Source organism: Moschus berezovskii, chromosome 20 (genome assembly GCF_049115385.1).
Source record: "Moschus berezovskii isolate FMDL1 chromosome 20, NW_MosBer_1.0, whole genome shotgun sequence".
NCBI lineage: Eukaryota > Metazoa > Chordata > Mammalia > Artiodactyla > Moschidae > Moschus > Moschus berezovskii.
Window position 1 is genome coordinate 39515292 of NC_142479.1, and position 25584 is coordinate 39540875.

The 25584-nt window shown below is 45.7% G+C and overlaps 1 protein-coding gene across 3 annotated transcripts in view; it reads left to right on the forward strand.

Moving 5' to 3' along the window:
- The window catches only part of DNAH2 (dynein axonemal heavy chain 2), a 107667-nt gene that overhangs the window by 17701 nt on the left and 64382 nt on the right, over window positions 1-25584 (forward strand). For all 3 annotated transcript variants that reach the window (XR_008683255.1, XM_055406074.2, XM_055406127.1), the window contains exons 5-17: window positions 386-614; window positions 1163-1273; window positions 1448-1686; window positions 3450-3641; window positions 4283-4440; window positions 5070-5157; window positions 8194-8399; window positions 8827-8956; window positions 9241-9423; window positions 10453-10667; window positions 23789-23935; window positions 24734-24890; window positions 25140-25379. Coding sequence is in view for 2 of the 3 variants with exons in the window: in XM_055406074.2 (XP_055262049.1) it covers window positions 386-614; window positions 1163-1273; window positions 1448-1686; window positions 3450-3641; window positions 4283-4440; window positions 5070-5157; window positions 8194-8399; window positions 8827-8956; window positions 9241-9423; window positions 10453-10667; window positions 23789-23935; window positions 24734-24890; window positions 25140-25379 (2295 nt within the window). In the remaining variant the exon portion in view is untranslated. The remainder of the gene's footprint in view (window positions 1-385; window positions 615-1162; window positions 1274-1447; window positions 1687-3449; window positions 3642-4282; window positions 4441-5069; window positions 5158-8193; window positions 8400-8826; window positions 8957-9240; window positions 9424-10452; window positions 10668-23788; window positions 23936-24733; window positions 24891-25139; window positions 25380-25584) is intronic.

Consider the following 25584-nt stretch of genomic DNA (forward strand, 5'->3'; position numbering starts at 1 on the left):
GGTTCATTTCCTTTCTGCTTTTCCTATATCCTTTTCATTCCATTTATCCAACCATTTGCTTTTCCTGTATCCTTTTCATTCCATTTATCCAACCATCTGTCATTTATGGAGCATCTAGTACGTCCCAGTCATTGCTAGGTTCTGGAGAGAATACACAGTCTGTACCCTCAAGGAGTGCTCTCTGCATTTCCTTCACAACCCTCTGGATACAGAAACTGTTGTGTCACTGACAAGAACAGGAAACATCTCGTGTTTCTTATATTTGGAAAAGGATCAGGATATGCTAAGGGGATGCGACCAGGGTTGCATGACTGGAGCCTCAGATTCCCTTGGGTAGCATGGCTGGGCCTGGACCCTGAACTCTGCTCTACTGTCTTCAATGCAGACCCAGAACCAGATTGTCTACTTCATTCGCCAAGCCCCGGTCCCCATCACTCCAGAGAACTTTGAGGAGACGGTGCAGTTTGGGACAGTGCGGGGTGCCTACATCCCAGCCCTGCTTCGGCTACTGAGTGGCGTCTTTGCCCCTCAGATCTTTAAAAACACAACCTGGCCCGAGAGCATTCGAAATCATTTTGCTTCTCACCTGCACAGGTTCTTGGCTTGCCTAACAGGTGAGCGGAATGGTCGGGGTGCCTGCTTTCTCCCCAGTCCCTACCAATCGTAGAGCGAGTGAGGCAGGTGGGAGATTGATTCTGAGTACCTGCATTGCTTGGCACAGAGTAGGTGCTTGGAATGCGTTTGCTGAATGAGTGAAACAGGGTCCACAGTGTGCCTTCTAATCTGGATACGGTTTTCTGTGGTCCAACAGTTGCCCAGACTTGCTCAGAGTTGGAAATTTCCAAGAGTACATGTGGGGTTGGGGAAGCTGGAGGTAGTGTAGGGGCAGCAGGGGAGTGCATGTGTCCTGGAAGAGAGTCGAGGGCATTGTGTTGCTCTCAGACCTCATTTTATGGCAGTCTTTTATGACATTTCAAAGAGGTTTTCCCTCTTGCCTTCTGTCATTTTCCTGATGTCAAAAACGTATGAGTCCTAGTTTCTCCTGCCTGCTTTCCTGAGATGCACATAGCTCCTGGGCCCCAGATCATCAGCCATGATAGGAACTAGGGTGGCATAAACCCATCACCCTCTGTGAACTCTCCTGGTTCTTTCGTTTCCTCAGACACTCGGTACAAGCTGGAGGGGCACACCGTCCTCTACATCCCCACAGAGGCCATGAACATGAAGCCTGAGGTGGTGGTTAAAGACAAAGAGCTGGTGCAGCGACTAGAGAGTGAGTGGCTGAAGTTGCTCCATTGTCGGGGCTTCTGAGGGGGAGGAGTTGGGAGGGGCAGCCCAGAGGCTGGGACAGGAGGTGGGTTAGGAGGGCTCTGTTGGGGGTGGAGGGAAGGATGAAAGTGGGGAGTGCTGCAAGGAAATGCAAGAGGTTTTGTCCTCTCCCCGGCAGCCTCCATGATTCACTGGACACGGCAGATAAAGGAGGTGCTCAGTGCTCAGGAGTCGGTGGAGACAGGAGAAAACTTAGGTCCTTTGGAGGAGATTGAGTTTTGGCGCAACCGATGCATGGACCTGTCTGGCATCAGCAAACAGCTGGTGAAGCCGGGAGTGAAGCACATCGAGTCCATCCTGCGTCTTGCCAAGTCATCCTATCTGGCGCCCTTTATGAAGCTGGCCCAGCAAATCCAGGTTTGTGAGTGGATCGAAGGATGCAGACTTGGCAGAAAGTGTCCAAGTGGGGATAATGTAAGGCACTAAGAAGAGAGAGTCAACATAAGTCAACATATTTGTCAGACGCAGAGATAGACTCACCCAGTGCCTGGACTTGGGCTTGTGGGAGGGTATAAAAGTAGTAGAACACAAGGCCTCAAGGAGCTTATAGTTTAATAGGGAGACATCTAGTTACTTACCAAATGTACTACGTTGAGTGCCCTCTAGGAGCCCAACCCCTACAATACAGCTGAGAAGGAAGGCTAACACAAAAGAGATGACTGTGTGGCCTGGGGTCAAAGCCAAACCCATTCAGTTCAGCAAAGAGAGCTGCAAAAGAAACACTTAAAAAATTTATATTTGAGGGCTTCTTTGGTGGCTCAGGGGCTTCCCTTGTGGCTCAGCTGGTAAAGAATCTGCCTGCAATGCGGGAGAACTGGGTTCGATCCCTGGGTTGGGCAGATCCCTTGTAGAAAGGAAAGGCTACCCACTCCAGTATTCTGGCCTGGAGAATTCCATGGACTGTATAGTCCATGGGGTTGCAAAGAGTTGAACGTGACCGAGTGACTTTCACTTCACTTAGTGGCTCAGTGATAAAGAATCCATTTGCCAATACAGGAGACGTGGGTTTGATCCCTGATCCAGTAAGATCCCACATGCCATGGAGCAACTAACTTCATGTATCACAACTCTTGAGCCTGTGCTCTAGAGCCTGGGAGCTGCAACTCCTGAAGCCTCCGCACCCCAGAGCCTGTCCTCCGCAACAAGAGAAGTCACTGCAATGAGAACCAGTGTGCCACAACTAGAGAGTAGCCCCTGCTTGCCTAATCTAGAGAAAAGCCCATACAGCAACAAAGATCCAGCATAGTCAAAAATAAAATTTTTTTAAAAATTAAATTTTATATAATACGACAAGCTGATTATGCTGATTCTATTAGTGTTGCGACACACAGAGATCAGAGATATCTGTAGAATACAGAGAGAGAAGCCATCTCTTCCTAGTAGGAATTTGAAACTGGTATTCATGGAGGCCTGGTGTGCTGCAGTCCATGGGGTTGCAAAGAGTCAGATATAGCTGAGTGACTGAACTGAACTGAAGGGAGTTTGGGGCTTCCCAGGTGGCACTAGTGGTAAAGAATTCACCAGCCAATGCAGGAGATGCCAGAGATACGGGTTCGATCCCTGGGTTGGGACCGTCCCCTGAGGTAGGAAATGGCAACCCACTCCAGTATTCTTGCCTGAAAAATTCCATGGATAGAGGAACCTGGTGGGTTACAGTCCGTGGAGCTGCATGGAATTGGATACGATTATGCATGCACCCACACACTTTAAGGGGAATTGAGCCACAGTTAGATGGAGAAGTCTAAAATTCTCTTTGAGAACAAAGTAGCGAAGCCGGGGCTATGGTGGAAGCCACACGGTGGGATGAATGCAAGTGATGGCCGGTCAGTTGATCAACAGCTCTTGAGCGTCTCCTTGATGCAGAGTTCTGAGTTCAAGTGGAAAAGCTAGAGGAATAGACACAAATCCTGAGTTGGAAACTAGTCAGTGAAGAAAAGTAGGCATGCATACACTCTGGGCCCAAAGGGTTGCAGAGACCTGGGGTAGCATTAGGTAGCACTCACTGGGAACACTTCCCGGGAAAGGTAGGTTGGTTGGAATTCGAGGAGGACCAGAAGCACTTGCTTTGAACCTGTGCTTTCCAGGGGCTAAGTCTTCTCCTGATTTCTCTTTACTGCCAGGATGGCTCTCGTCAAGCACAGTCAAACCTGACTTTCTTGTCGATCCTGAAGGAGCCTTACCAGGAACTGGCATTCATGCGGCCGAAGGACATCTCTAGTAAACTCCCGAGGCTGATCAGCCTCATCCGTATCATCTGGGTCAACTCTCCCCACTACAATACTCGGGAGAGACTGACCTCCCTCTTCCGGAAGGTGTGTGTCTGCAGAGGGTGGTGAGAGGGTGGCCATGTTGGCAGTATGCAGATTTCTGGAGAAGGTGGAATTCACTGGGCAGATCTATGGTGAAAAGGTAGTGAGCAGTGCCGTTCGGGTTGGACAGAGACCACAGGCCCTTTGCCCGCATCATCTGCTTTAGTGAGGCTCAGAGTTGGGACCTGGACTGGACACTTTGCTTCCAGATGGATGAAGCCCGGGTGGGAAGAGGGGGACTTTGTGAAGAGGTGTTGATGGAGCACAGGGAGGGGGCCAGGAAGGACTGACTCTCGGCTGAGTTGTACTGCTCTTTCTCATTGCCAAAGATGGACCTTGCAGTGAGTGAGAGGCAGATATAGGAAGGAACACTGGCATTTGAGGAGCAGAACCCGGCATATTTCATTGGGGGAGGGGCAATGAGTGGGGAAAGGGTGCTGAGCTGAGCACTGGCTGGAAATGAGGCGGGCAAATGAGGTGGAACCCAGAGGTGCTGCCACGCCAGCAGTGGAGGACCAGGGACAAGAGGAGCCGTGGGTATCAAGAAGTAGGAGCCCGAGACCTGAGGCGTGGTCTTGGGGGCTCCAAGAGAGGGTCGGTGCAACTAATGCTGCGAACTGAGATTGTCGGGACTCCTCCCGCAGATGAGCAATGAGATCATTCGCCTGTGCTGCCATGCCATCTCCCTGGACCGCATCTTTGAGGGCTACGTCATCTCCAGCAAGGAGGACCTACAAGGCTGCATCTCTTGCTGTCATGCCTGGAAGGACCACTACCTTCGGGCTGTGCAGACACATACCCAGTATGACATACCTGGACACTCTGTGTGTTACTGCTTGTCACTCCTGGAGTGGGGAGATTTTGAGCCCTTCTGCTTGTACTTAAAGCCTGTGGATTGTATTTATTTTTCTGGAGTTTTTACATGGTCTGAGTTTTCTCTCTGGATGCAGATATTCTAGCTCTCAGTCCTGGGTCCTCCGAACTCTAAGTAACCTCCCCTCCTTCAACTCTGGAATCCCTCCTGGTCTTTTCCTCCTTCCTTGGCCCTAAAGTCTAAAGTTTCATTGTGTGCATACTTTCTCTTCTGGAGGAGGAAATGGCAACCCACTCCAGTATTCTTGCCTGGGAAATCCCATGGACAGAGGAGCCTAGAGGGCTACAGTGCATGTGGTCACAAGAGCCAGACACGACTTAGAGACTAAACCACCACCACCACCACCACCACCAAACTTTTTCTTAGAACCAAGATGTTTTCTTTTTCTCTCTGGCTCTCCTCACCTTGTGTTTCTTGACTTGGCGTTCAGAAAAACTGTTTCTTGGGGTCTCATTTTCTCAGGCTCCCTTTGAACCAGAACTCCTGGTTCTAGCCTGGCCTGGGGAGGTAAATGCCTCGTGTTCCTGTTTCCAACTGGTCAGTCTTTCTCATGACAGGTTCTCCACCCGGGGCTGGATCCTAGACCAGACCAGCATATTTGCCCAGGTCGATGCCTTTGTACAACGCTGCAAGGACCTCATCGAGGTAGGAAGACTGTCAGGGAGGCTGAGAGCCCACAACAGATGTTCCAGAATCCCGGCCCAGGAGCTGGGGGAGCCGGGGCTGGGGGTGTGGCTACACACAGAACTTGCCTCTTTGGTTCTTCTCATGTGGCTGTGCACCTGGCCACCATCCTGTGCTCAGAGACTCTTGCCTGTTGTCACTGCCTCAGTTCAGTTCAGTTCAATTCATTCGCTCAGTCATGTCCGCCTCTTTGCAACCCCATGGACTGCAGCACGCCAGGCCTCCCTGTCCATCACCAACTCCTGGAGCTTGCTCAGACTCATGTCCATTGAGTCGGTGATGCCATCCAGCCATCTCGTCCTCTGTCATCCCCTCTCCTCCTGCCTTTAATCTTCTCCAGCATCAGGGTCTTTGCCAGTGAGTCAGTTCTTTGCATCAGGTGGCCAAAGTATTGGAGTTTCAGCTTCAACATCAGTCCTTCCAATGAATACTTGGGACTGATTTCCTTTAGGATGGACTGGTTGATTCTCCTTGCAGTCCAAGGGACTCTCAAGAGTCTTCTCCAACACCTCAGTTCAAAAGCATCAGTTCTTCGGTGCTCAGCTTTCTTTATGGTCCAACTCTCACATCTGTACATGACTACTGAAAAAACCATAGCCTTGACTAGACGGATCTTTGTTGGCAAAGTATTGTCTCTGCTTTTTAATATGCTGTCTAGGTTTGTCATAGCTTTTGTTCCAAGGAGCAAATGTCTTTTAATTTCATGGCTTCATTCACCATCTGCAGTGATTTTAGAGCCCCCCAAAATAAAGTCTCTCACTGTTTCCATAGTTTCCCCATCTACTTGCCATGAAGTGATGGGACTGGATGCTATAATCTTTGTTTTTTGAATGTTGAGTTTTAAGTCAGCTTTTTCACTCTCCTCTTTCACTTTCATCAAAAGGCTCTTTAGTTCTTCATTTTCTGCCATGAGGGTGTTGTCATCTGTGTATCTGAGGTTATTGATCTTTCTCCCGGCAATCTTGATTCCAGCATGTGCTCATCCAGCCCAGCATTTCACATGATGTACTCTGCATATGAGTTAAATAAGCAGGGTGACAATATATAGCCTGATGTACTCCTTTCCCTATTTGGAACCAGTCTGTTGTTCCATGTCCAGTTCTAACTGTTGCTTCTTGACCTGCATACAGATTTCTCAGGAGGCAGGTAAGGTGATCTGGTATTCCCATCTCTTTAAGAATTTTCCACAGTTTGTTGCTTTGGCATAGTTAATAAAGCAGAAATAGATGTTTTTCTGGAACTCTCTTGCTTTTTCTATGATCCAAAGGATGTTGGCAATTTGATCTCTGGTTCCTCTGCCTTTTCTAAATCCGGCTTGAGCATCTGGAAGTTCTCAGTTCATGTACTTTTGGAGCCTGACTTGGAGAATTTTGAGTATTACTTTGCTAGCATTACTTTGCTAGTGAGATGAGTACAATGGTGTGGTAGTTTGAGCATTCTTTGGCATTACCTTTCTTTGGGATTGGGATGAAAACTGACCTTTTCCAGTCCTGTGGCCACTGCTGAGTTTTCCAAATTTGCTGGAATATTGAGTGCAGCACTTTCACAGCATCATCTTTTAGGATTTGAGATAGCTCAATTGGAATTCCATCACATCCACTAGCTTTGTTCATAGTGATGCTTCCTAAGGCCCACTTGACTCTCATTCCAGGATGTCTGGCTCTAGGTGAGTGATCACACCATCGTGGTTATCTGGGTCATTAAGATCTTTTCTGTATAGTTCTTCTGTGTATTCTTGCCACCTCTTCTTAATATCTTCTGCTTCTGTTAGGTCCATACCGTTTCTTTTCTTTATTGTGCCCATCTTTGCATGAAATGTTCCCTTGGTGTCAATATTTTTTGAAGAGCTCTCTGCTGCTGCTACTGCTGCTAAGTCGCTTCAGTCATGTCCGACTCTGTGCGACCCCATAGACGGCAGCCCACCAGGCTCCCGCATCCTTGGGATTCTCCAGGCACGAACACTGGAGTGGGTTGCCATTTCCTTCTCCAATGCAGGAAAGTGAAAAGTGAAAGTGAAGTCGCTCAGCTATGTCTGACTCTTTGCGACCCCATGGACTGCAGCCTACTAGGCTCCTCCGCTCATCTCTAGTCTTTCCCATTCTATTGTTTTCCTCTATTTCTTTGCATTGATCACTGAGGAAGGCTTTCTTATCTCTCCTTGCTATTCTTTGGAACTCTGCATTCACAGGGGTATATTTTTCCTTTTCTCCTTTGTCTTTAGCTTCTCTTCTTTTCTCAACTATTTGTAAGGCCTCCTCAGACAAACATTTTGCCTTTTTGCATTTCATTTTCTTGGGGATGGTCTTGATCACTGCCTCCTGTACAATGTCACGGACCTCGGTCCATAGTTCTTCAGGCATTCTGTCTATCAGATCTAATCCCTTGAATCTATTTGTCACTTCCACTGTATAATAATAAGGGATTTGATTTAGGTCATACATGAATGGTCTAGTGGTTTTTCCTGCTTTCTTCAATTTAAGTCTCAATTTGGCAATAAGGAGTTCATGATCTGAGCCACAGTTAGCTCCCAGTCTTGTTTTTGCTGACAGTTTAGAGCTTCTCCATCTTCAGCTTCAAAGAATACAATCAATCTGATGTCGATATTGACCATCTGGTGATGTCCATGTGTAGAGTCATCTCTTGTGTTGTTGGAAAAGAGTGTTTGCTATGACCAGTGCATTCTGTTGGCAAAACTCTTATTAGCCTTTGCCCTGCTTCATTTTGTACTCCAAGGCCAAATTTTATCAGATTTCATTGTGCGACTAAAATTCACCCCAGAAGCCCCTTGCATCTGGTGGGTCCTCCTTAGATTTTTAGCCATTTTAAGCTAAACCAGTAGTGAGGGACAGGGAAGCCTGGCGTGGTGCAGTCCATTGAGTCATAAAGAGTGGGACACGACTTAGCAACTGAACAACCACAACCCAAGCTAAACCAAAAAACTTGGGACAGGAAGACTCAGACAGAAGGGCAGGAAGCCTCATGCTGACTTCTTTGCAGGTATGTGACTGTCAGTACCATTTTGCCCGCTGGGAAGACGGAAAGCAAGGTCCCCTCCCCTGCTTCTCTGGTGCCCAGGGGCCCCAGATAACACGGAACTTGCTAGAGATTGAGGACATCTTTCACAAAAACCTGCACGTGCTGAGAGCCGTCCGTGGGGGCATCCTGGACGTCAAGAACACCTCTTGGCATGAAGACTACAATAGGTGAGAGCGTCACAGACCACCCCACTATGGACAGGGAAGGGGGCAGGGGAGACCAGAGCGGAGTGTAGGGGCAGCAGGTCAGAAGTGGGGGGCGAGCAGGGGAAGCGCACAGTGGCTACTCAGACGCAGGGTGCCACAGCCAGCCTTTCTGGCCTTGGATCCCGGTTCTGCCACAGAACTAGTTAATATAACTCTGGGCAGATTGCTCTACCAGCCTGGTCCTAAGTTTCCTCATCTATAAAAGCCGGTTAGCAATACAGCCTACCCCACTGAGTTGTTTTGAGGATTAAATGGATTCCTGTGTGTGAAGCGCTCAGTGCCGACACTGAGGATGCCCTCTGTACATAAAACATCGGAGTCGCACTCAGGGGAGGTTCTTGGGGCCAGGCCATGTCGCCCACCCTTTGACATGCCTCTAACGGTGCAGGTTCCGGGCTGGAGTCAAGGACCTGGAGGTGATGACTCAGAACTTGATCACCTCGGCCTTCGAGTTAGTCCGTGATGTGGAGCATGGGGTGCTGCTGCTGGATACCTTCCACCGGCTCTCGGCCCGAGAGGTGGGACTGCCCACTAGCTTCCTTCCTTCATCCCTGGTTCGCTTGAGCTTTCCTTCACGTCCTCCTGGTCCTTCCAGATGCCGTCCAACCTCCATTTGTGTTCTCTCCCTTGTCCTAAACTGCCAGTACTTCTTTTCTTCCTGTCCCTGCCCTCCCTGTCCCCCTGGTGTCCGGAGGGCTTGGGGGCAGGACTCCCATGGCAGGGGTTTAGTTTTCTTCCAGGATGGGGAGCTGCAGGGACCCCATATCCCTGGTCATGTCATTTACTTCCTCTTCTTCGTCAGGCCATCAAGCGAACATATGACAAGAAGGCCGTGGACCTCTACATGCTGTTCAATAGTGAACTAGCACTTGTAAACCGTGAACTGAACAGGAAGTGGCCCTACCTGGAGCCCTACATGGCCCAGTACTCAGGGCAGGCCCACTGGGTGCGCATCCTACGGCGTCGCATTGACAGAGTCATGAACGTAAGCCTGACCTTTCCCGGAACTTGTTCTTGGTGCCACGACAGAGTTTGCAGGCTGAGCCCCAGGCTGGTGGGTGGGAGCCTTGGGGGCCAGTCCAGAGCATCTCCCTGGAGAGGTTTCTTGACCTGAGACTTAGTGGGTGCCAGGGGTGTGTCAGAGGAACTGGCCTGTTCTGAGGAAGGGCTCATGCTTGTTTTTGACCTTGTGTCTCTTAAATCCTTCACCTCCTGTAATTGACTTTCTTTTCCCAACTTTTTTCCTCAAGCTGAATGTCTATGCTTCTCTTTCTTATTTTATTTTATTATTGGAGTATGATTGTTTCACAGTGCTGTGTTAGCTTCTACTGTACAGCAAAGTAAATCAGCAATGTGCATCCATATGTCCCCTCCCTCTTGGACCTCCCCTCCACACCCGGCCCCCATTCTACCCCTCTGAGCTGAGCTGAGCTCATCATAGCACACTGAGCTGAGCTCCCTGTGTTACACAGCAGATTCCCACTAGCTAGCTATTTTACACATGGTAGTGTATGTATGACAGTGTGTGCATGTGTGCTTAGTCGCTTAGTTGTGTCTGACTCTTTGCAACCCTGTGGACTGTAGTCCCCCAGACTCCTCTGTCCATGGGATCTTTCAGGCAAGAATACTTGAGTGGCTTGCCATTTCCTTCTCCAGGGGATCTTCCCCACCCAGGAATCGAATCCATGTCTCCTGGTCTCCTGCATTGGCAGGTGAATTCTTTACCACTGAGCCACCTGGGAAGCCCTTATATGACAATGCTACTCTCCAAATTCCTCGCACCTTCCCCTTCCCTGTCTTCATTTTGACTGCCTCTTTCGCTGTGCCTGGTTTCTTCCTTCACCTTTCCTTCTGGCTCCCCCTTCCCTCCAAGTAGTCAGAATCGATCTCCATGCCCTGTCTTACACATATAATCGGGGTGTGTGTGTTGGGGAGGGGAATAGGGCTCTCAGGGCGATGATAACATGGAGGAAGGTGGCAGGTGGATCTCAGCGTCCCTGGTTCTACTCCACAGTGTCTTTCCAATGCTCATTTCCTGCCCCACATCGGGACCGGAGAGGAGAGTGTGCACACCTACCAGCAGATGGTTCAGGCCATTGATGAATTGGTGCGAAAAACCTTCCAAGACTGGACAGCCACGCTGGACAAGGACTGCATTCGGCGGCTGGACACTCCATTGCTGCGAATCAGCCAGGAGAAGGCGGGCATGCTGGACGTGAACTTTGACAAGTAGGAGACCCTCCCCGCCCCTCTCCTGCTCTGCTTGTCCTTTCTGTGGCGCCTTTCCCTTCCCTTCCTCCTGAGAGTTTTAACTCCCGTCTCCTGGTTCTTCCTCTCCATTCCTCTGATTCTCTCTTACCCAGTAATATGTTTCCTCCCACTTTTTAGTCTTAAAAAAACACAACTGATTAAAAATAGAAAATCCACTGTCACACCAGTGATGCAGGTGTCCTGCCACTAGGTGGCCATGGTGGCTCAGCGAAATCGTCCCAACCATGAGCCACCGACGGGGCTTTTCTGAGAGTCAGTAGGACTCTCAGGTCACACCCTCTTCTATAGTTGTAGAATCATGACATTCTCATATCACCAGGTTTTCAGTTTAACCAGTCTATCCATTAGTTATTCAAAAATACATAGTGAGTGCCTTCCATGTGCTAAGAACCAAGATGGGCACAGGGAGTGTGTCCAGTGACGATGTCCTTGTCCCCTGTTGCTCTGTAAGTGAACTGTTATACCCTGGAGCCCTACCTCCTTCCCAGTTAAGATGCAGAAGAGAGAAATAAAGAAGGAACTTGGTAAGGTGGCGGTCTACAGAGATGATGACCCTTCTGATGACTCCGTTTTCCTAATGGAAAGGAAGTCACTTTCTACTTGATCAGTTTGGGCTCCTTGTCATCAGCAAGCGCCTATAGTAAGAGTGGCTTCCCAGGCTTCTAGAATTGACTTTAACTTGTGGAATGTCCTTATTTGTTGGGGAAAATGTGGAAGGGGCTTTTCCAGAGAGGGCCTGTGTGGAGATGGACAGAGAGACTGAGTGTGTCTGTCCTGGGAGCCAAAGGCAACCTAACTGGGAGAAGATGACACATGATGTTTGAAGCAAAAGAACCAAGAGGGAGAGACAGAGCTGAGTGTGTCAGGCCAAAGGGGTGAGGGGAGGCAGTAGTGAGAAGGACAGAGATGAGAAGCCACATGGATCAGGAAGCAGGTGACAAGCAGGGTGTGAAGACCAGAGGGTAAGAAGTTTGAGATAGGCCTTTGACCAGGGAAGGATGTTGAGATTAGCTTTGATAGTGCTCATGGTTTTTTTGAGGTATAGCCAAGCAGGATCCTATAAAATGGCCTCATAAATCAACAATAAGATTTATTTTTAATATTTATTTATTTGGTTGCACTGGGTCTTAGTTGTGGTATGAAGCATGTAGGGATCTTTAATTGTGGGATTCAGTTCCCTGACCAGGGATTGAACCTGAGCCTCCTGCACTGGGAGCGTGAAGTTTCAATTACTGGATTGCCAGGGAAATCTCTTAAGTACTTTTTAATATAAATAATAGCATACTGTTCACACTATTCTGTACATCTGAAGTATTCTCAAAATGATTTATTCAATTTTTTTCTACTATAAAATTTTTGATCCTTTTAGAAAATTTGCAGAATACAGAAAAGTAGAAGGAAGAACAAGATTCCCCCAAAGATAACCACCCTTAAAGATTTGGTGTATATATATGTGTATATTTATCACTCCATGTTCCCCCCACTTCATATGGTTATTTTTCTTTAAATTTTAGAATCTTTTTTAACTTAAAAATGTATTTATTTGGCTGTGCCCGATCTTAGGGTCTTAGCTGTGGAACGCTGGGTCTTTAGTTGCAGCATGTGGGATCTAGTTCCCTGAGCAGGGATGGAACCCAGGCCCCCTGTACTGGAAGCGAGGAGTCTTAGGCACTGGGCCACCAGGGAAGTCCCTCTTTTTTTCACTTTTTAAATTAAAGAATTTAAATAACAGAAGTAGTGCATGCTCACTGTAAAAGAAAAAAGAGAGATTGATGTATAGAAGAATATAAAGGAAAAAGTGAAAATCCAGCACACAGCTCCACTCCCTAGAGGTAACCGTGATTACCATGTAATCAAAAATACACACTGCACACATAAAACAAGATCCCATTATAAACAGCATTTTTTAACTTGCTTTTTTTAAGGTTAACAATATGTATGGGAGATTTTCCATTCTGTGTGTACAGAACTGCATAATTACTTTTCATGGCTTACAGCTTCCCATGCTTTGACTGTACAATAATTTAATCCATCAACCCACAACTGGTGGACCTAGAAGTTGTATGGTTTCCATGAGGGTCCTGAACATTCTGTGCTGGGGGCTTTCACCTGGACTCCCTGAATCTTGTTCCCTTCTCCCCACCGTGGTATGTCCACCTGACGTTTGAGCTTAGCACCTGGCCTCGTAGCCCCGATAAGCTTAGGAGACTGCTTTCTGTCTGCCATGATCATCTGTTGTCGAGAGACACATTGGATATTTATCTCAAACACCGTTTGCATAATCTTTATAGCAGAGCTTAACAAGACAATTTTGGGCCAAATATTTATGGCCTGGGTTTAGCAGAAACCCAAATAATGGCTAAAACATTTCTTCCAGAGAGAAGAGGTACCCCGATCCTTTGGCAGTTGTTGTCTAGAGGAATCTGTTATAAGCTACTTTACATTTTTGTGACTTTAAGATAAAAGTACCTCAATCCAGTAAATAATGTATGGGGGAAAAAACAAAAAACCATGATCACAGGGAAGGATTTTGAAAAGTCTGGGCTCATTAAACCAGTAAAGACATCCAAGACAGTTTCAGCGATTCTAAACCATATGACACCTCCAGCGAGGGGCAGATAACTTTATCAAGTCTACTTTTTTGTGCTCATGATCTAGATAAGGTCTTGAAATAAGCATGCTCTTCAAATGCCCTGATTGTCCTCAGAATTACCTGACTCTCCTTCCATTCTGGGAGACTTCCAGTCCCTAATAACCCTGATCTTATCTTACAAAGGGTTTTGTTGTCCCACCTTCTATCCCAAATATTTGAACTCTGAAGTCCAAATTGGCTTTTACCACATTTTACAGCCAGACTAGCCTTACAGATTGCACTTAACACAAACATATTCCAGATGGCGTCTGTACCATGGAAGAGCTGTGTTATCTCTGTGTGAGTAGCCAACTCCTCTGTGTAGCAGGACTTCGCTAGGGCAGGACAAGGAACACTGGCGTCTGACGGTGTTTTGCGACTGGAACTTCCTCTTCCTCCTTTTCTGTCTGGTCTGACAGCACTTTCTCCATCAGGTCAGTTCATTCTGGGCTGTCAGCACCAAACCCAGTCAGCCTACCTGCCCTGGCTCCATTGCCTGAGCACTTGTCCAAGGAAACACAAAATATTTTACAAAAATAATTCCCCAGACTGATTTTTTAAAATTAAAATTTTTTGACCATGCCACGATGAGGCATGTGGAAGTGCAGTGTCTTAACCACTGGTTTTGTTATGGTTTTTTTTTTTTAAGAAATTTTATGTATCAGGAAAATAAATTTGCATTCCAGAAACTTCTTGACAAATTTCTGGCTAAGCCTGAGCATCATTGTGAAAAAAGGTCCTCATAGGGTTTTCAGCTCAGCATCGGGAAGGTGTTTTTCAAATTCATCATATTGACTGACAAGTTAAAATTTGATAATTTGGCTTAAAGTTATTTTGAAAAATCTTGTCAAGTTGAGGAAATGAAGAAACAATTTGGTGCACTGTTGGATAGTATATATATCCAAGCAGGCTTACCAAGATGTTGACAGAGTCAAATTCAAGGCCTCCAGTTTGAAGAACATAAGAGAATATGATTCTGTTACTAGAAGTGTTCCCGTACGTATTTCCACCCCTCCACCCGAAGATAATGGCAACCCACTCCAGTACTCTTGCCTGGAAAATCCCATGGATGGAGGAGTCTGGTAGGCTGCAGTCCATGGGGTCGCTAAGTTGGACATGACTAAGCGACTTCACTTTCCCTTTTCACTTTCATGCATTGGAGAAGGAAATGGCAACCCACTCCAGTGTTCTTGCCTGGAGAATCCCAGGGACAGAGGAGCCTGGTGGGCTGCCGTCTGTGGGGTTGCACAGAGTCGGACATGACTGAAGTGGCTTAGCAGCAGCAGCAGCAGCAGCACCCTCCTGGTATAGCTATGTTAGAATTTGTGGTTAAACTGATATTCAGTGTTTTTCTTAATATGACTCAGTATTGCTTACTGTGGAGCCAAATCATGTTCAGTTGTTCCAGTTCTCTCCTTGCTTGTATGACACTTGTTCTTTTTGGAATTAACAATGACCTCACTATTTTTTTAGCACACTATTCACTATCATTAATTCTTCCAGACCAACCAATAAAATTCCTTTGGATAATATTTTCCTTTGCTATCTGACTTGTCACGTATGTTATCAATTTTGTGTTCTTCTTAGCTATCCCTCCTGGAATTCCCTTGTCCTCTTTCTTCAGTCCAACCGGTTGGTTTTGAGGCCAGGCGTCACTCTGGGACTTCCCTGAGCCTCTCTTGTTGTTTGATTCCCCCTTTCCTTTGTCTTCCTCTTTCTTGGTTTATGCTCTTATTTTGGTGGAGAACATTTTTTAGTAGCTTTCCATGGTACATGGGAGGTAAACTTTTTGAATTCTTGCATGATTGACAACAACTGTTTTCTGCCTGACACCTGTTAGTCATGTGGCTGGCTGTGGGATTCTAGATTGAAAGCAGTTTTCCTTCATTTTGGCTGCTCCCTTTTACGTTGGAGGCTTTCCTTAACTGTCCAGTAATCTGTTGTTCATTCCTATTTGAGAAAGTCTTCTTCACTTTGAAGAATTTTGACACAGTTTCAAAAATAATACCTACTTCAGTGAAGATTGTCAAGGTGTGAAAAACAGCATTTCTTTGTCCACAGTCTCTTAAAGCACATATCACAAATGAGCGCTCGATAATAATTTCCTTCCTTGGTAGAGTCCTCTCCAATAAAGGTGGAAAACTTGCACTGTGATGTCATGTCCTATATTGCTACTTTAGTGCTTGCTTAGTAGAACAGACACAAAATATTCTGAAATTTTCACCTCAGTGTTCTTTAAAGATAACATCTTGGTGATATTTAGGATATAAAGCTTCATCAGAGTATCTTGAGATTATGGGGCTTTTTATCCTCTGTGATTAAAAAATGTAATATCTTTTTATTTTCCCCCCAAAAGAAGAAAACACATAGATTTACAAAGTCAAATGACTCTTACTCAAGATGTAAAAGTGTTTAAAATATTACATATTTTCTTCTGGCATTTTGTGATTTTAGTCTTTACATTTGGTTCTTGGATCCATTTTCAGTTTATTTTGATTTAGGGAAAGAAGTGCAGATGCAACTTGAGTTGGTTTTGTGTTTTTTTAATCTATCCCCAGATGGCTAGTCAGTTGACCCAGTCTCATTTATTGAACTGCTATCTTTATAGTATAACAAATTCCCAAGTATGTCTGTGTCTATTTTGGGATTCACTATCCTGTTCTGATAGGTCTATTTATTCATATGTAGAGACCAAATTGTTTTTATTATTGTCCTCATAACTCTCCTTTTTAAATTTTTTTCTTGGATATTTTAAATATTTATTTCTCATAAGTACATTAGAATCTCTTTGTTTAGTTCCCAAAATAGTCCTATTCCTATATTTTGGTGGGGGGAGGGGGAAACAAGATTGGGTTAAATTTACAGATTAACTTAAGAAGAATGAACATCTTTAAGATTTGAGTTTTTTCTATCCAAGAATAGCATTTCTTTCTTTGAATTTAAGTCCTGTTCTTTTGTTCATAAGATATTTCTCATACATATTAATCGACTAACAAGAAATGTGATAATATATATTAACATCTTTTGATGATCTCTTAATTTTTGGTATTTTATTTTTGTTGTTTTAATTATCATAGGTCTCTTTTTCTCCACGATGGTATTGAACTGGTTATAGTTTTTATATTGGAAAACTTTGATTTTAATAAGTTAATTTTGTACCCAATCCCTTTTTCCAACTAATTCCCTTGTTTAAAATAGTTTTTTCCTTTTTAAAAATTTGCTTATTAATTTTATTTTTGGCCGCACTAGGTCTTCCATTGCTTTCTCTAATTGAAGCAAGCGGGGGCTACTCTTTGTTGTGTTGCATGGGCTTCTCTTCCCAGGCTGGGGATCAAATCCATGTCCTCTGCATTGGCAAACGGATTCCTATCCACTGTGCTACCAGGGAAGTCCAGTTTTCCCCTTTTAAAACTTTTTTTTTAATTATGAAAGATCATATCATACATATAGAAAATTACTTAAAACCCACATGTTCCATTTAACCTATAGGTATAAAATAAACACCTTTGCTACTGTCACCTAGGTCAAGGAAAGAATGTGACCAGCAGTCCAGAAGCCCTCCTACTTATATTTTTCAGTTGAACTATCTGTCAACACTTACAATTCACGAGACTTTATATAAAAATTCACTTTCTGGCCTCTTTTGAAATCACACTGAGCCCACATCCCATTTGGCAGCAAACGCCTGGAACCCTGGAGCAGTGACTCTTGTAGATGGACCTCTCGCTCTTTCACCCAACTTTAGGCCAAAACTCAGTGCAGTTTATCATTGCATTAGAGCTATGCTTGCCTTGGAGTAAGTGGAATTCCTGAACTTTGCTTTTGATGATGAAATCCAAAGTAGCTGGTGCTCATTGGATATGGAAAAGTCGAGGTGAGGGAGGACATGTGTTCTGGTCCAGACAGTGGGGTGGGGCCATTTCTGCATAGATGCAGGTGTCCTCGGCTGGGAGAAGCAGCTGAAGCCACACAGTAGGTGAGGTCACCCAGGGCTAGTGTGCTGGCTGTGCGTGACCTCGAGGGGCTGGCGTGCCAGGGAGCCATGGGGGAGGTGGATGCTTCTCTGAGTCTCCAGAGTCAGCTGGATGAGATTTCCAAGGGACCCTGGAGAGAAAAGGCTGCTTGTCCTGATGGGTGGAGCTGACAAGAGAAGCACCGAGGTTCAGAAGCCGGGGAGGAAGGCAGAGAGGAGGCCACCGGATGTGGAGACTTAGAGGGGAGGGTGAAGCCAAGGAGGTTCTCAGAGTGTAGCTACAAGAAGTCCTATGAGGAATCCTGGGCAAGCTAGATGGAAGCAGATTTAGGGACTTCCCTGATGGTCCAGTGGCTAAGACTCCATCCATGCTCCCAATGCAGGGGGCCCAGGTTCAATCCCTGGTCAGGGAACTAGATGCCACATGCTGCAACTAAGAGTTTGCATGCGGCAACTGAAGATCCTGTTTGCCACAACTAAGACCTGATGCGGCCAAATAACTAAATAACTTAGAGGGGAAGGTGGGAGGCAGCTCTCAGGGGACTGAGGAACGAGAAGAAAAGAAGGGGATTCAGAAGGCCGATTTTTCACAGAAGGCAGGCTGTGAAGGGGGCAATCAGCGTGGTGCCAGGATGTGGAACTGAGGGTAGGTGGTGTTTTGATTTGTTTTAAAATTGTAGAAACTTGACTTATTTAAATGTTGATGGGAAGGAATGAGTAGGGTGGGAGTGTAGGCGAGCTGGAAAAGATGGTGTCTGAGGATTCAGAGGGAAGCTGGATTGGAAGGACTTGACCTTGGATGCAAGGAGGGCCTCTTCTGTAGTAAATGGAATAAATCACAGGTATGGAGTCAGTTATGTTTATAAGTTTTAGAGCAGGGAGCATGTGGAGTTCTCCCCCTGGTGGATTTCGTATTTCTTTGAGGGAAGAGCTGGGGCTTTCTGTGGAGAGCGAGAGGAACAGACCAGGTTTGAGAAAGCAGAGGATTTTCAAATAGTCCCTGTGAGAACGGGAGGGACAGCACATTGGAGAAACTCCAGGGGTGCAGCCTGAGAGGCCATCTGGGACCAGAGACCTTGAATGTGCAGCCTGCTAATCTGTGTAGTCGTGTGATCTTCTCCAGCTTTGCTTGACCACCTTCACATGGGCTCAGCGGAGAAGAGAGTGGACAGAGTCGGGGATGGGGTTTGGTCAGGTGACTTAGACTAAAGAAGGAGGCGAAAGACTGAGAACTGGTGAGAGAGCAGCGGAAGTGGGCAGGGTCCTTGGAGGAGGGGATGGAGGTGGAAGGGGACAAACAGGCAAGAAGAAAGACCAGGGGTCAGTGACCTGAACGTCCCCATGGGATCAAAGGTCAACTGGGAGGACTTGAGTGCAGGTACTGGGATGGGTGAGGAAGCTGAGCTGGGGAGGGACCATCTGCTTGGAGCCTGACCTTAAAGGTGGCAGGTCATGAGTTCCAGGGTGTGGCCACTGAGTGGGGAGGAAAGGTCACTGGGTATGAGGTGGTAAAGGACACTTAGGACAAGGGCCACAGATACAATTAAAATTTTTTTGGCATTACTTTTAATAAGAAAGAAACAAGTTAAATGAATTTTAATTTTCAACCCGGTATTCCCCCGATATTACCTTGCCAATATGTAATCAATGTAAAGAATTGTTCACAGAGAGTTTTCTATTCTCTTTTTCATGCAACATCCTCTTTGCCTTTCATCTTTATGTCTCTTTCTCTATTTTCTGAGGGATCTCTGTCAAATTTATCTTGTATCTTTCTTTTGATTAAAAATTTTTCTGCTTTATTTTTAACTTCCAACAGCTCTCTTTGTGTCCCTTTTATAGCATCTTGTTTCTGTCTCACGGACGCTCTTTGTTTCTTATCTCTCTCTGAGGATGCTCGCTGTGATTCTGTTTGTTTTTTCTTTCTGCATCTCCTTACCCTCTCCTTCCCTTCTGGTTGCTTTTTGTTTGTTTAAGGAAAGATAGACCCATTTGAATTCAGAGTTCCAAAGAATAACAAGGAGAGATAAGAAAGCGTTCCCCAGTGATCAATGCAAAGAAATAGAGAAAAACAATAGAATGGGAAAGACTAGAGATCTCTTCAAGAAAATTAGAGATACCAAGGAAACATTTCATGCAAAGATGGACACAATAAAGGACAGAAATGGTATGGACCTAACAGAAGCAGAAGCTATTAAGAAGAGGTGGCAAGAATACACAGAAGAACTATACAAAAAAGATCTTTACAACACAGATAATCATGATGGTATGATCACTCATCTAGAGCCAGAATCCTGGAATGCAAAGTCAAGTGAGCCTTAGGAAGCATCACTACAAACAAAGCTAGTGGAGGTGATGGAATTCTAGCTGAGCTATTTCAAATCCTAAATGATGATGCTGTGAAAGTGCTGCACTCAATGTGTCAGCAAATTTGGAAAACTCAGCAGTGGCCAGTTTTCATTCCAATCCCAAAGAAAGGCAATGCCAAAGAATGCTCAAACTACCGCACCATTGCACTCATCTCACACGCTAGTAAAATAATGCTCAAAATTCTCCAAGCCAGGCTTCAACAGTACGTGAACCGTGAACTTTCAGATATTCAAGCTGGATTTAGAAAAGGCAGAGGAATCAAAGATCAAATTGCCAACATCCATTGGATCATAGATAAAGCAAGAGAGTTCCAGAAAAACATCTATTTCTGCTTTATTGACTATGCCAAAGCCTTTGACTGTGTGGATCACAACAAACTGTGGAAAATTCTTAAAGAGTTGGGAATACCACCTGACCTGCCTCTTGAGAAATCTGTATGCAGATCAGGAAGCAATAGTTAGAACCATACATGGAACAACAGACTGGTTCCAAATAGGGAAAGGAGTACGTCAAGGCTGTATATTGTCACCCTGCTATTTAACTTATATGCAGAGTACATCATGAGAAGCGCTGGGCTGGATGAAGCACAAGCTGGAATCAAGATTGCCTGGAGAAATACCAACTCAAAAATGCAGATGACACCACCCTTATGGCAGAAAGCAAAGAAAGAACTAAAGTGCCTCTTGATGAAAGTGAAAGAGGAGAGTGAAAAAGTTGGGTTTAAACTCAAGATTCAGAAAACTAACATCATGGCGTCTGGTCCCATCACTTCATGGCAAATAGATGGGGAAACAATGGAAACAATGACGGACTTTATGTTTGGGGGCTCCAAAATAGTGAGCCCAAAAAATGGTGACTGCAGCCATGAAATTAAAAGACACTTACTCCTTGGAAGAAAAGTTATGACCAACCTAGACAGCTTATTAAAAAACAGAGGCATTACTTTACCAACAAAGGTCCATCTAGTCAAGGCTATGGTTTTTCCAGTAGTCATGTATGGATGTGAGAGTTGGACTATAAAGAAAGCTGAGCGCCAAAGAATTGATGCTTTTTTTTTTAATTTTACAATATTGTATTGGTTTTGCCATACACTGACATGGATCTGCCCAGGTGTACATGTGTTCCCCATCTTGAACCCACCCACCCACCTCTCTCCCCATATTATCCCTCTGGGTCATCCCAGTGCACCAGCCCCGAGCATCCTGTATCATGCATCGAACTTGGACTGGTGATTCATTTCACATATGATAATATACATGTTTCAATGCCATTCTCCCAAATCATCCCACCCTCGGCCTCTCCCACAGAGTCCAAAAGACTGTTCTATACATCTGTGTCTCTTGTGCTGTCTCGCATATAAGGTTATCGTTACCATCTTTCTTTTTTTTTTTTAATTGCTTAGCAGTTGGGTCTCCAGCTCTACTTTATTATTTTTTTTAATTTTTTTTGGTAATTAATTTATTTTTTATTGGAGGCAAATTATTTTACAATATTATATTGGTTGGTTTTGCCATACATTGACATGAATTTGCCCCGGGTTTACATAAGTTCCCCGTCCTGAACCCCCCTCCCACCTCCCTCCTCCCTTTATTCTCCCTCTGGGTCATCCCCGCATGCCAGCCCCAAGCATCCTATAACATGCATCGACCCTGAACTAGTGATTTATTTCACATATGACAACATACGTGTTTCAATGCCATTCTCCCAAATCATCCCACCCTCACCCTCTCCCACAGAGTCCCAAAGACTGTTCTATACATCTGTGTCTCTTTTGCTGTCTCGTATACAGGGTTATCATTTGCATCTTTCTAAATTCCATATATATGCGTTAGTATACTGTATTGGTGTTTTTCTTTCTGGCTTACTTCACTCTGTATGATAGGCTCCAGTTTCATCCACCTCATTAGAACTGATTCAAATGTATTCTTTTTAATTGCTGAGTAATACTCCATTGTGTATATGTACCACAGCTTTCTTATCCATTCGTCTGCAGATGGACATCTAGGTTGCTTCCATGTCCTGGCTATTATAAACATTTCTGCGATGAACATTGGAGTATATGTGTCTCTTTCAATTCTGGTTTCCTTGGTGTGTATGCCCAGCAGTGGGATTGCTGGGTCGTATGGCAGTTCTATTTCCCGTTTTTTAAGGAATCTCCACACTGTTCTCCATAGTGGCTGTACTAGTTTGCATTCCCACCAACAGTGTAAAAAAACCTATATATATAAAACTATAAAACACTGGTGAAAGAAATCAGAGAGAACACTAATAGATGGAGAAATATACCGTGTTCATGGATTGGAAGAATAAATATTGTGAAAATGAGTATATTACCCAAAGTAATTTATAGGTTCAATGCAATCCCTATCAAACTACCAACGGTATTTTTCACAGAGCTAGAACAAATAATTTCACAATTTGTATGGAAATACAAAAAATCTCGAATAGACAAAGCAATCTTGAGAAAGAAGAATGGAACTGGGGGAATCAACCTGCCAGACTTTAGGCTCTGCTACAAAGCCACAGTCATCAAGACAGTATGGTACTGGCATAAAGACAGAAATATAGATCAATGGAACAAAATAGAAAGCCCAGAGGTAAATCCACGCACCTATGGACACCTTATCTTTGACAAAGGAGGCAAGAATATTCAATGGAGAAAAGAACTGATGCTTTTGAACTGTGGTGTTGGAGGAGACTCTTGAGAGTTCCTTGGACTGCAAGATTCAACCAGTCAGTCCTAAAGAAGATCAGTCCTGAGTTTTCATTGGCAGGACTGATGTTGAAGCTGAAACTCCAATACTTTGTCCACCTGATGTGAAAAACTGACTCATTGGAAAAGACCTTGATGCTGGGAAAGATTGAAGGCGGGAGGAGAAGGGGATGACAGAGGATGAGATGGTTAGATAGCATCACCGACTCAATGAACATGAGTTTGAGTAAACTCCAGGAGTCGGTGATGGACAGGGAGGCTTGGCGTGCTGCGGTCCATGGGGTCACAAAGAGTCAGACACGACTGAGTGACTGAACTGAACTGACTCCCACCTTTTGTGCAAGGAGAGGCAGAGATCAGTGTTCTGTGACACTTGGTTGTCTGATTGTATTTCAGGGACAGGGGCTGGAAAGCTGATTAGCAGCTCTGCTGAGCAGGAAGGGGGGCTTATCAACTGCAGGCCTGTCTGGATGGGCTGTTTCCTGGTGACTCCAGAGGTCATCACCCTCGGCACATTTCCATTTAGGCTGGTCTGAGGTCACAGAAAACCATTTGTCAAACTCTGTTCCAGAGGATATAGGTCCTGGTGCCAGAGTACTGGTGTCTGGGTGGGAAGGGGAAGTGGGGGTCTTAACATTCATGTGTATGTGGTGACTCACCGCCCCTGCTTTCAGTGTGTTCCTCTCTCGTACAACTGGGCCTGGGCTCCCCAGTCCAGGGACCCTCTATTTGTCTCTACACTGCTTCCCCTGACAAGAAGCCTTCAGTCTTACGCTGCGGCGAGGAGGGGCAACTTGCTTAACTCCGCAGAGTAGGGCCACTTCCTAAACTTTCAGCTATTCTGCTCTCTTAGTCCCACAGTCATGCCTTTCCTGAGATCCTTGGAGCTACTGGCCCCCCGAGCCTTTGGAGGGGGTTCTTAGCCATTTCCACCACCAGTTGAGGACTCTTCTTCTGCTCCTTATCCATTTGCTCTTCCACTTTTCAAATGTTTTCAGTTATTATCTCCTTGTATTTGTGGGCTTATGCCTTAAACAAGTGAAACATTCTTTACTGTTGTTTTAGTGGTTTGAGGAGAGGAGCAAAAGTCAATGGGTTCAGTTGCCTTCTTTACCTGGAGGTTCTGCTTCATTTATTTTATCTATTTACTTGGCTGCGCTGGGTCTTAGTTGCAGCATGCGGAATCCAGTTCCCTGACCAGGGATTGAACCCAGGCCCCCTGCATGGGGAGGCCAGAATCTTAGCCACTGGACCACCAGGGAAGCCCCTCTGCTTCACTTCTTACTTTTAAATGTCTCCATGTGCCCCAACTCCATACCTCTTGAACTGGTGTTGGTTCTGGCTTGTGCCCTGGCACAGCCACCTCAGAGGCTCTGCCTGTCTTTCTCCCCAAGGACCCTGTCGATCCTCTTTGTGGAGATCGACTACTGGGAGCGGTTGCTGTTCGAGACGCCCCATTACGTGGTGAATGTGGCTGAACGTGCCGAGGACCTGCGCATTCTTCAAGAAAACCTGCTGCTTGTCGCTCGGGACTACAACAGGTGGGGCCCACTCCTCACTGAAGCCCTCCTGCATGCCACTTCCTGCCCTCTCTTTGTCTTTTATCTGCCCCATGATATTGTCCATTTCCTACAGTACACATCCTTCATATTTTGTCCATCTCAAAAAAAAAAGGTTTCCCGTTCTCTCTCATGTGGTCCTATGATTATTCCTGTCCCTTGCAGTGTTGCCTTCTATCTTTAGAGTACAGAGCAAAACAACAGGTCCCCTCCCACCCCATCAGGCACTTGGACCATGTATATTGTTGGCCTGAGTCACTTCTCTGGGAAGGAAGTTGATGGCATTAGGTTTATGGGCCCATAACAACATAAGGTTTGTTGAACCAAGCAAGGCCATGCTGGCCCTCCTCTTAATCCCATTGGCACTCATCTCTGAAGTGAGGCTTTGCTTGAAATTGGGTACCTTTCTCAGGCCATTTCAAGTCCAAAGGTGTGGGACCAATGTCTTGTTCGGGTGTCTAGAACTGTGCTGTCCAATACAGTAGCCACTAGATGCATGTGGTTTTTTCTATTTAAGTTAATCGAAATTACATAAAAGTTTAAAATTCAGTTACTCATTTGCACAGGCCACATTTCAAGTGCCCCACAGCCACACGTGGCTAGTGGCTGCCATACTGGGCAGCACAAATGGCAGAACATTTCCATCATCACAGAAAGTTGTATTGGAAAGTCCTTGCCTAGAATCATGAACTTTCAGATTTCTCCACTAAGTGTCCTGGTGTGGAGGTGAGGTCTGTCTGAGCTTGTCCCCATTAGCTACTGGCCTTCTCTTACTCGCAGGATCATTGCCATGCTGTCCCCAGATGAGCAGGCCCTGTTCAAAGAACGTATCCGGTTCCTGGATAAGAAGATCCACCCTGGGCTCAAGAAGCTGCACTGGGCCTTGAAGGGGGCCAGTGCTTTTTTCATCACAGAGTGCCGCGTACATGCCAGCAAGGTAGGCCATGGTCATTAGACCCTAAAGGTCTGCAAGGCTGACTGAAAAGCTGATGTGGGTACTTAATACCCAAGTCTCAGGTAGTGGCGGAGAGACCAGGGGAATTATGTGAAAGAAGTGAAGTGTGGTTATTGAAGGACTTTTCTTTTTTTTATTGTCAGTAACTCTAGCTAGAGAATAGATGGGAGGATGGAATCAGGCCCAGAGGATCTGTTCCCAAACTCCCCCATGGGTGGGGTCTGACTCCAGGTGCAGATGATCGTGAATGAGTTCAAGGCATCCACTCTGACCATCGGCTGGCGAGCCCAAGAGATATCAGAGACACTGCTGGTGCGCATCAGTGGCAAACGGGTGTATAGGGACCTGGAATTTGAGGAGGACCAAAGAGAGCATAGGGCAGCCATGCAACAGAAATTGATGAGCCTGCATCAGGATGTGGTGGCCATCATGACCAACTCCTATGAAGTCTTCAAGAATGACGGCCCTGAGGTAAGGGTCCTGTGGCCAGGGCTTTGTGGATGAGCAGATCCCCAGCTCCCCCAGCCCCATCAGAACCTTCTCTTGGTTGTCCCCCTCCCTCCCCACCCCGATTCTGTGTGTGCCTCTCAAACATCGTGCTCTAGCCTTGGATTCACCCAACCTTCAGCTTTTCAGCCTCTTCCTTCAGGGCTTGACGTCTGCCTTTCTATTAAAA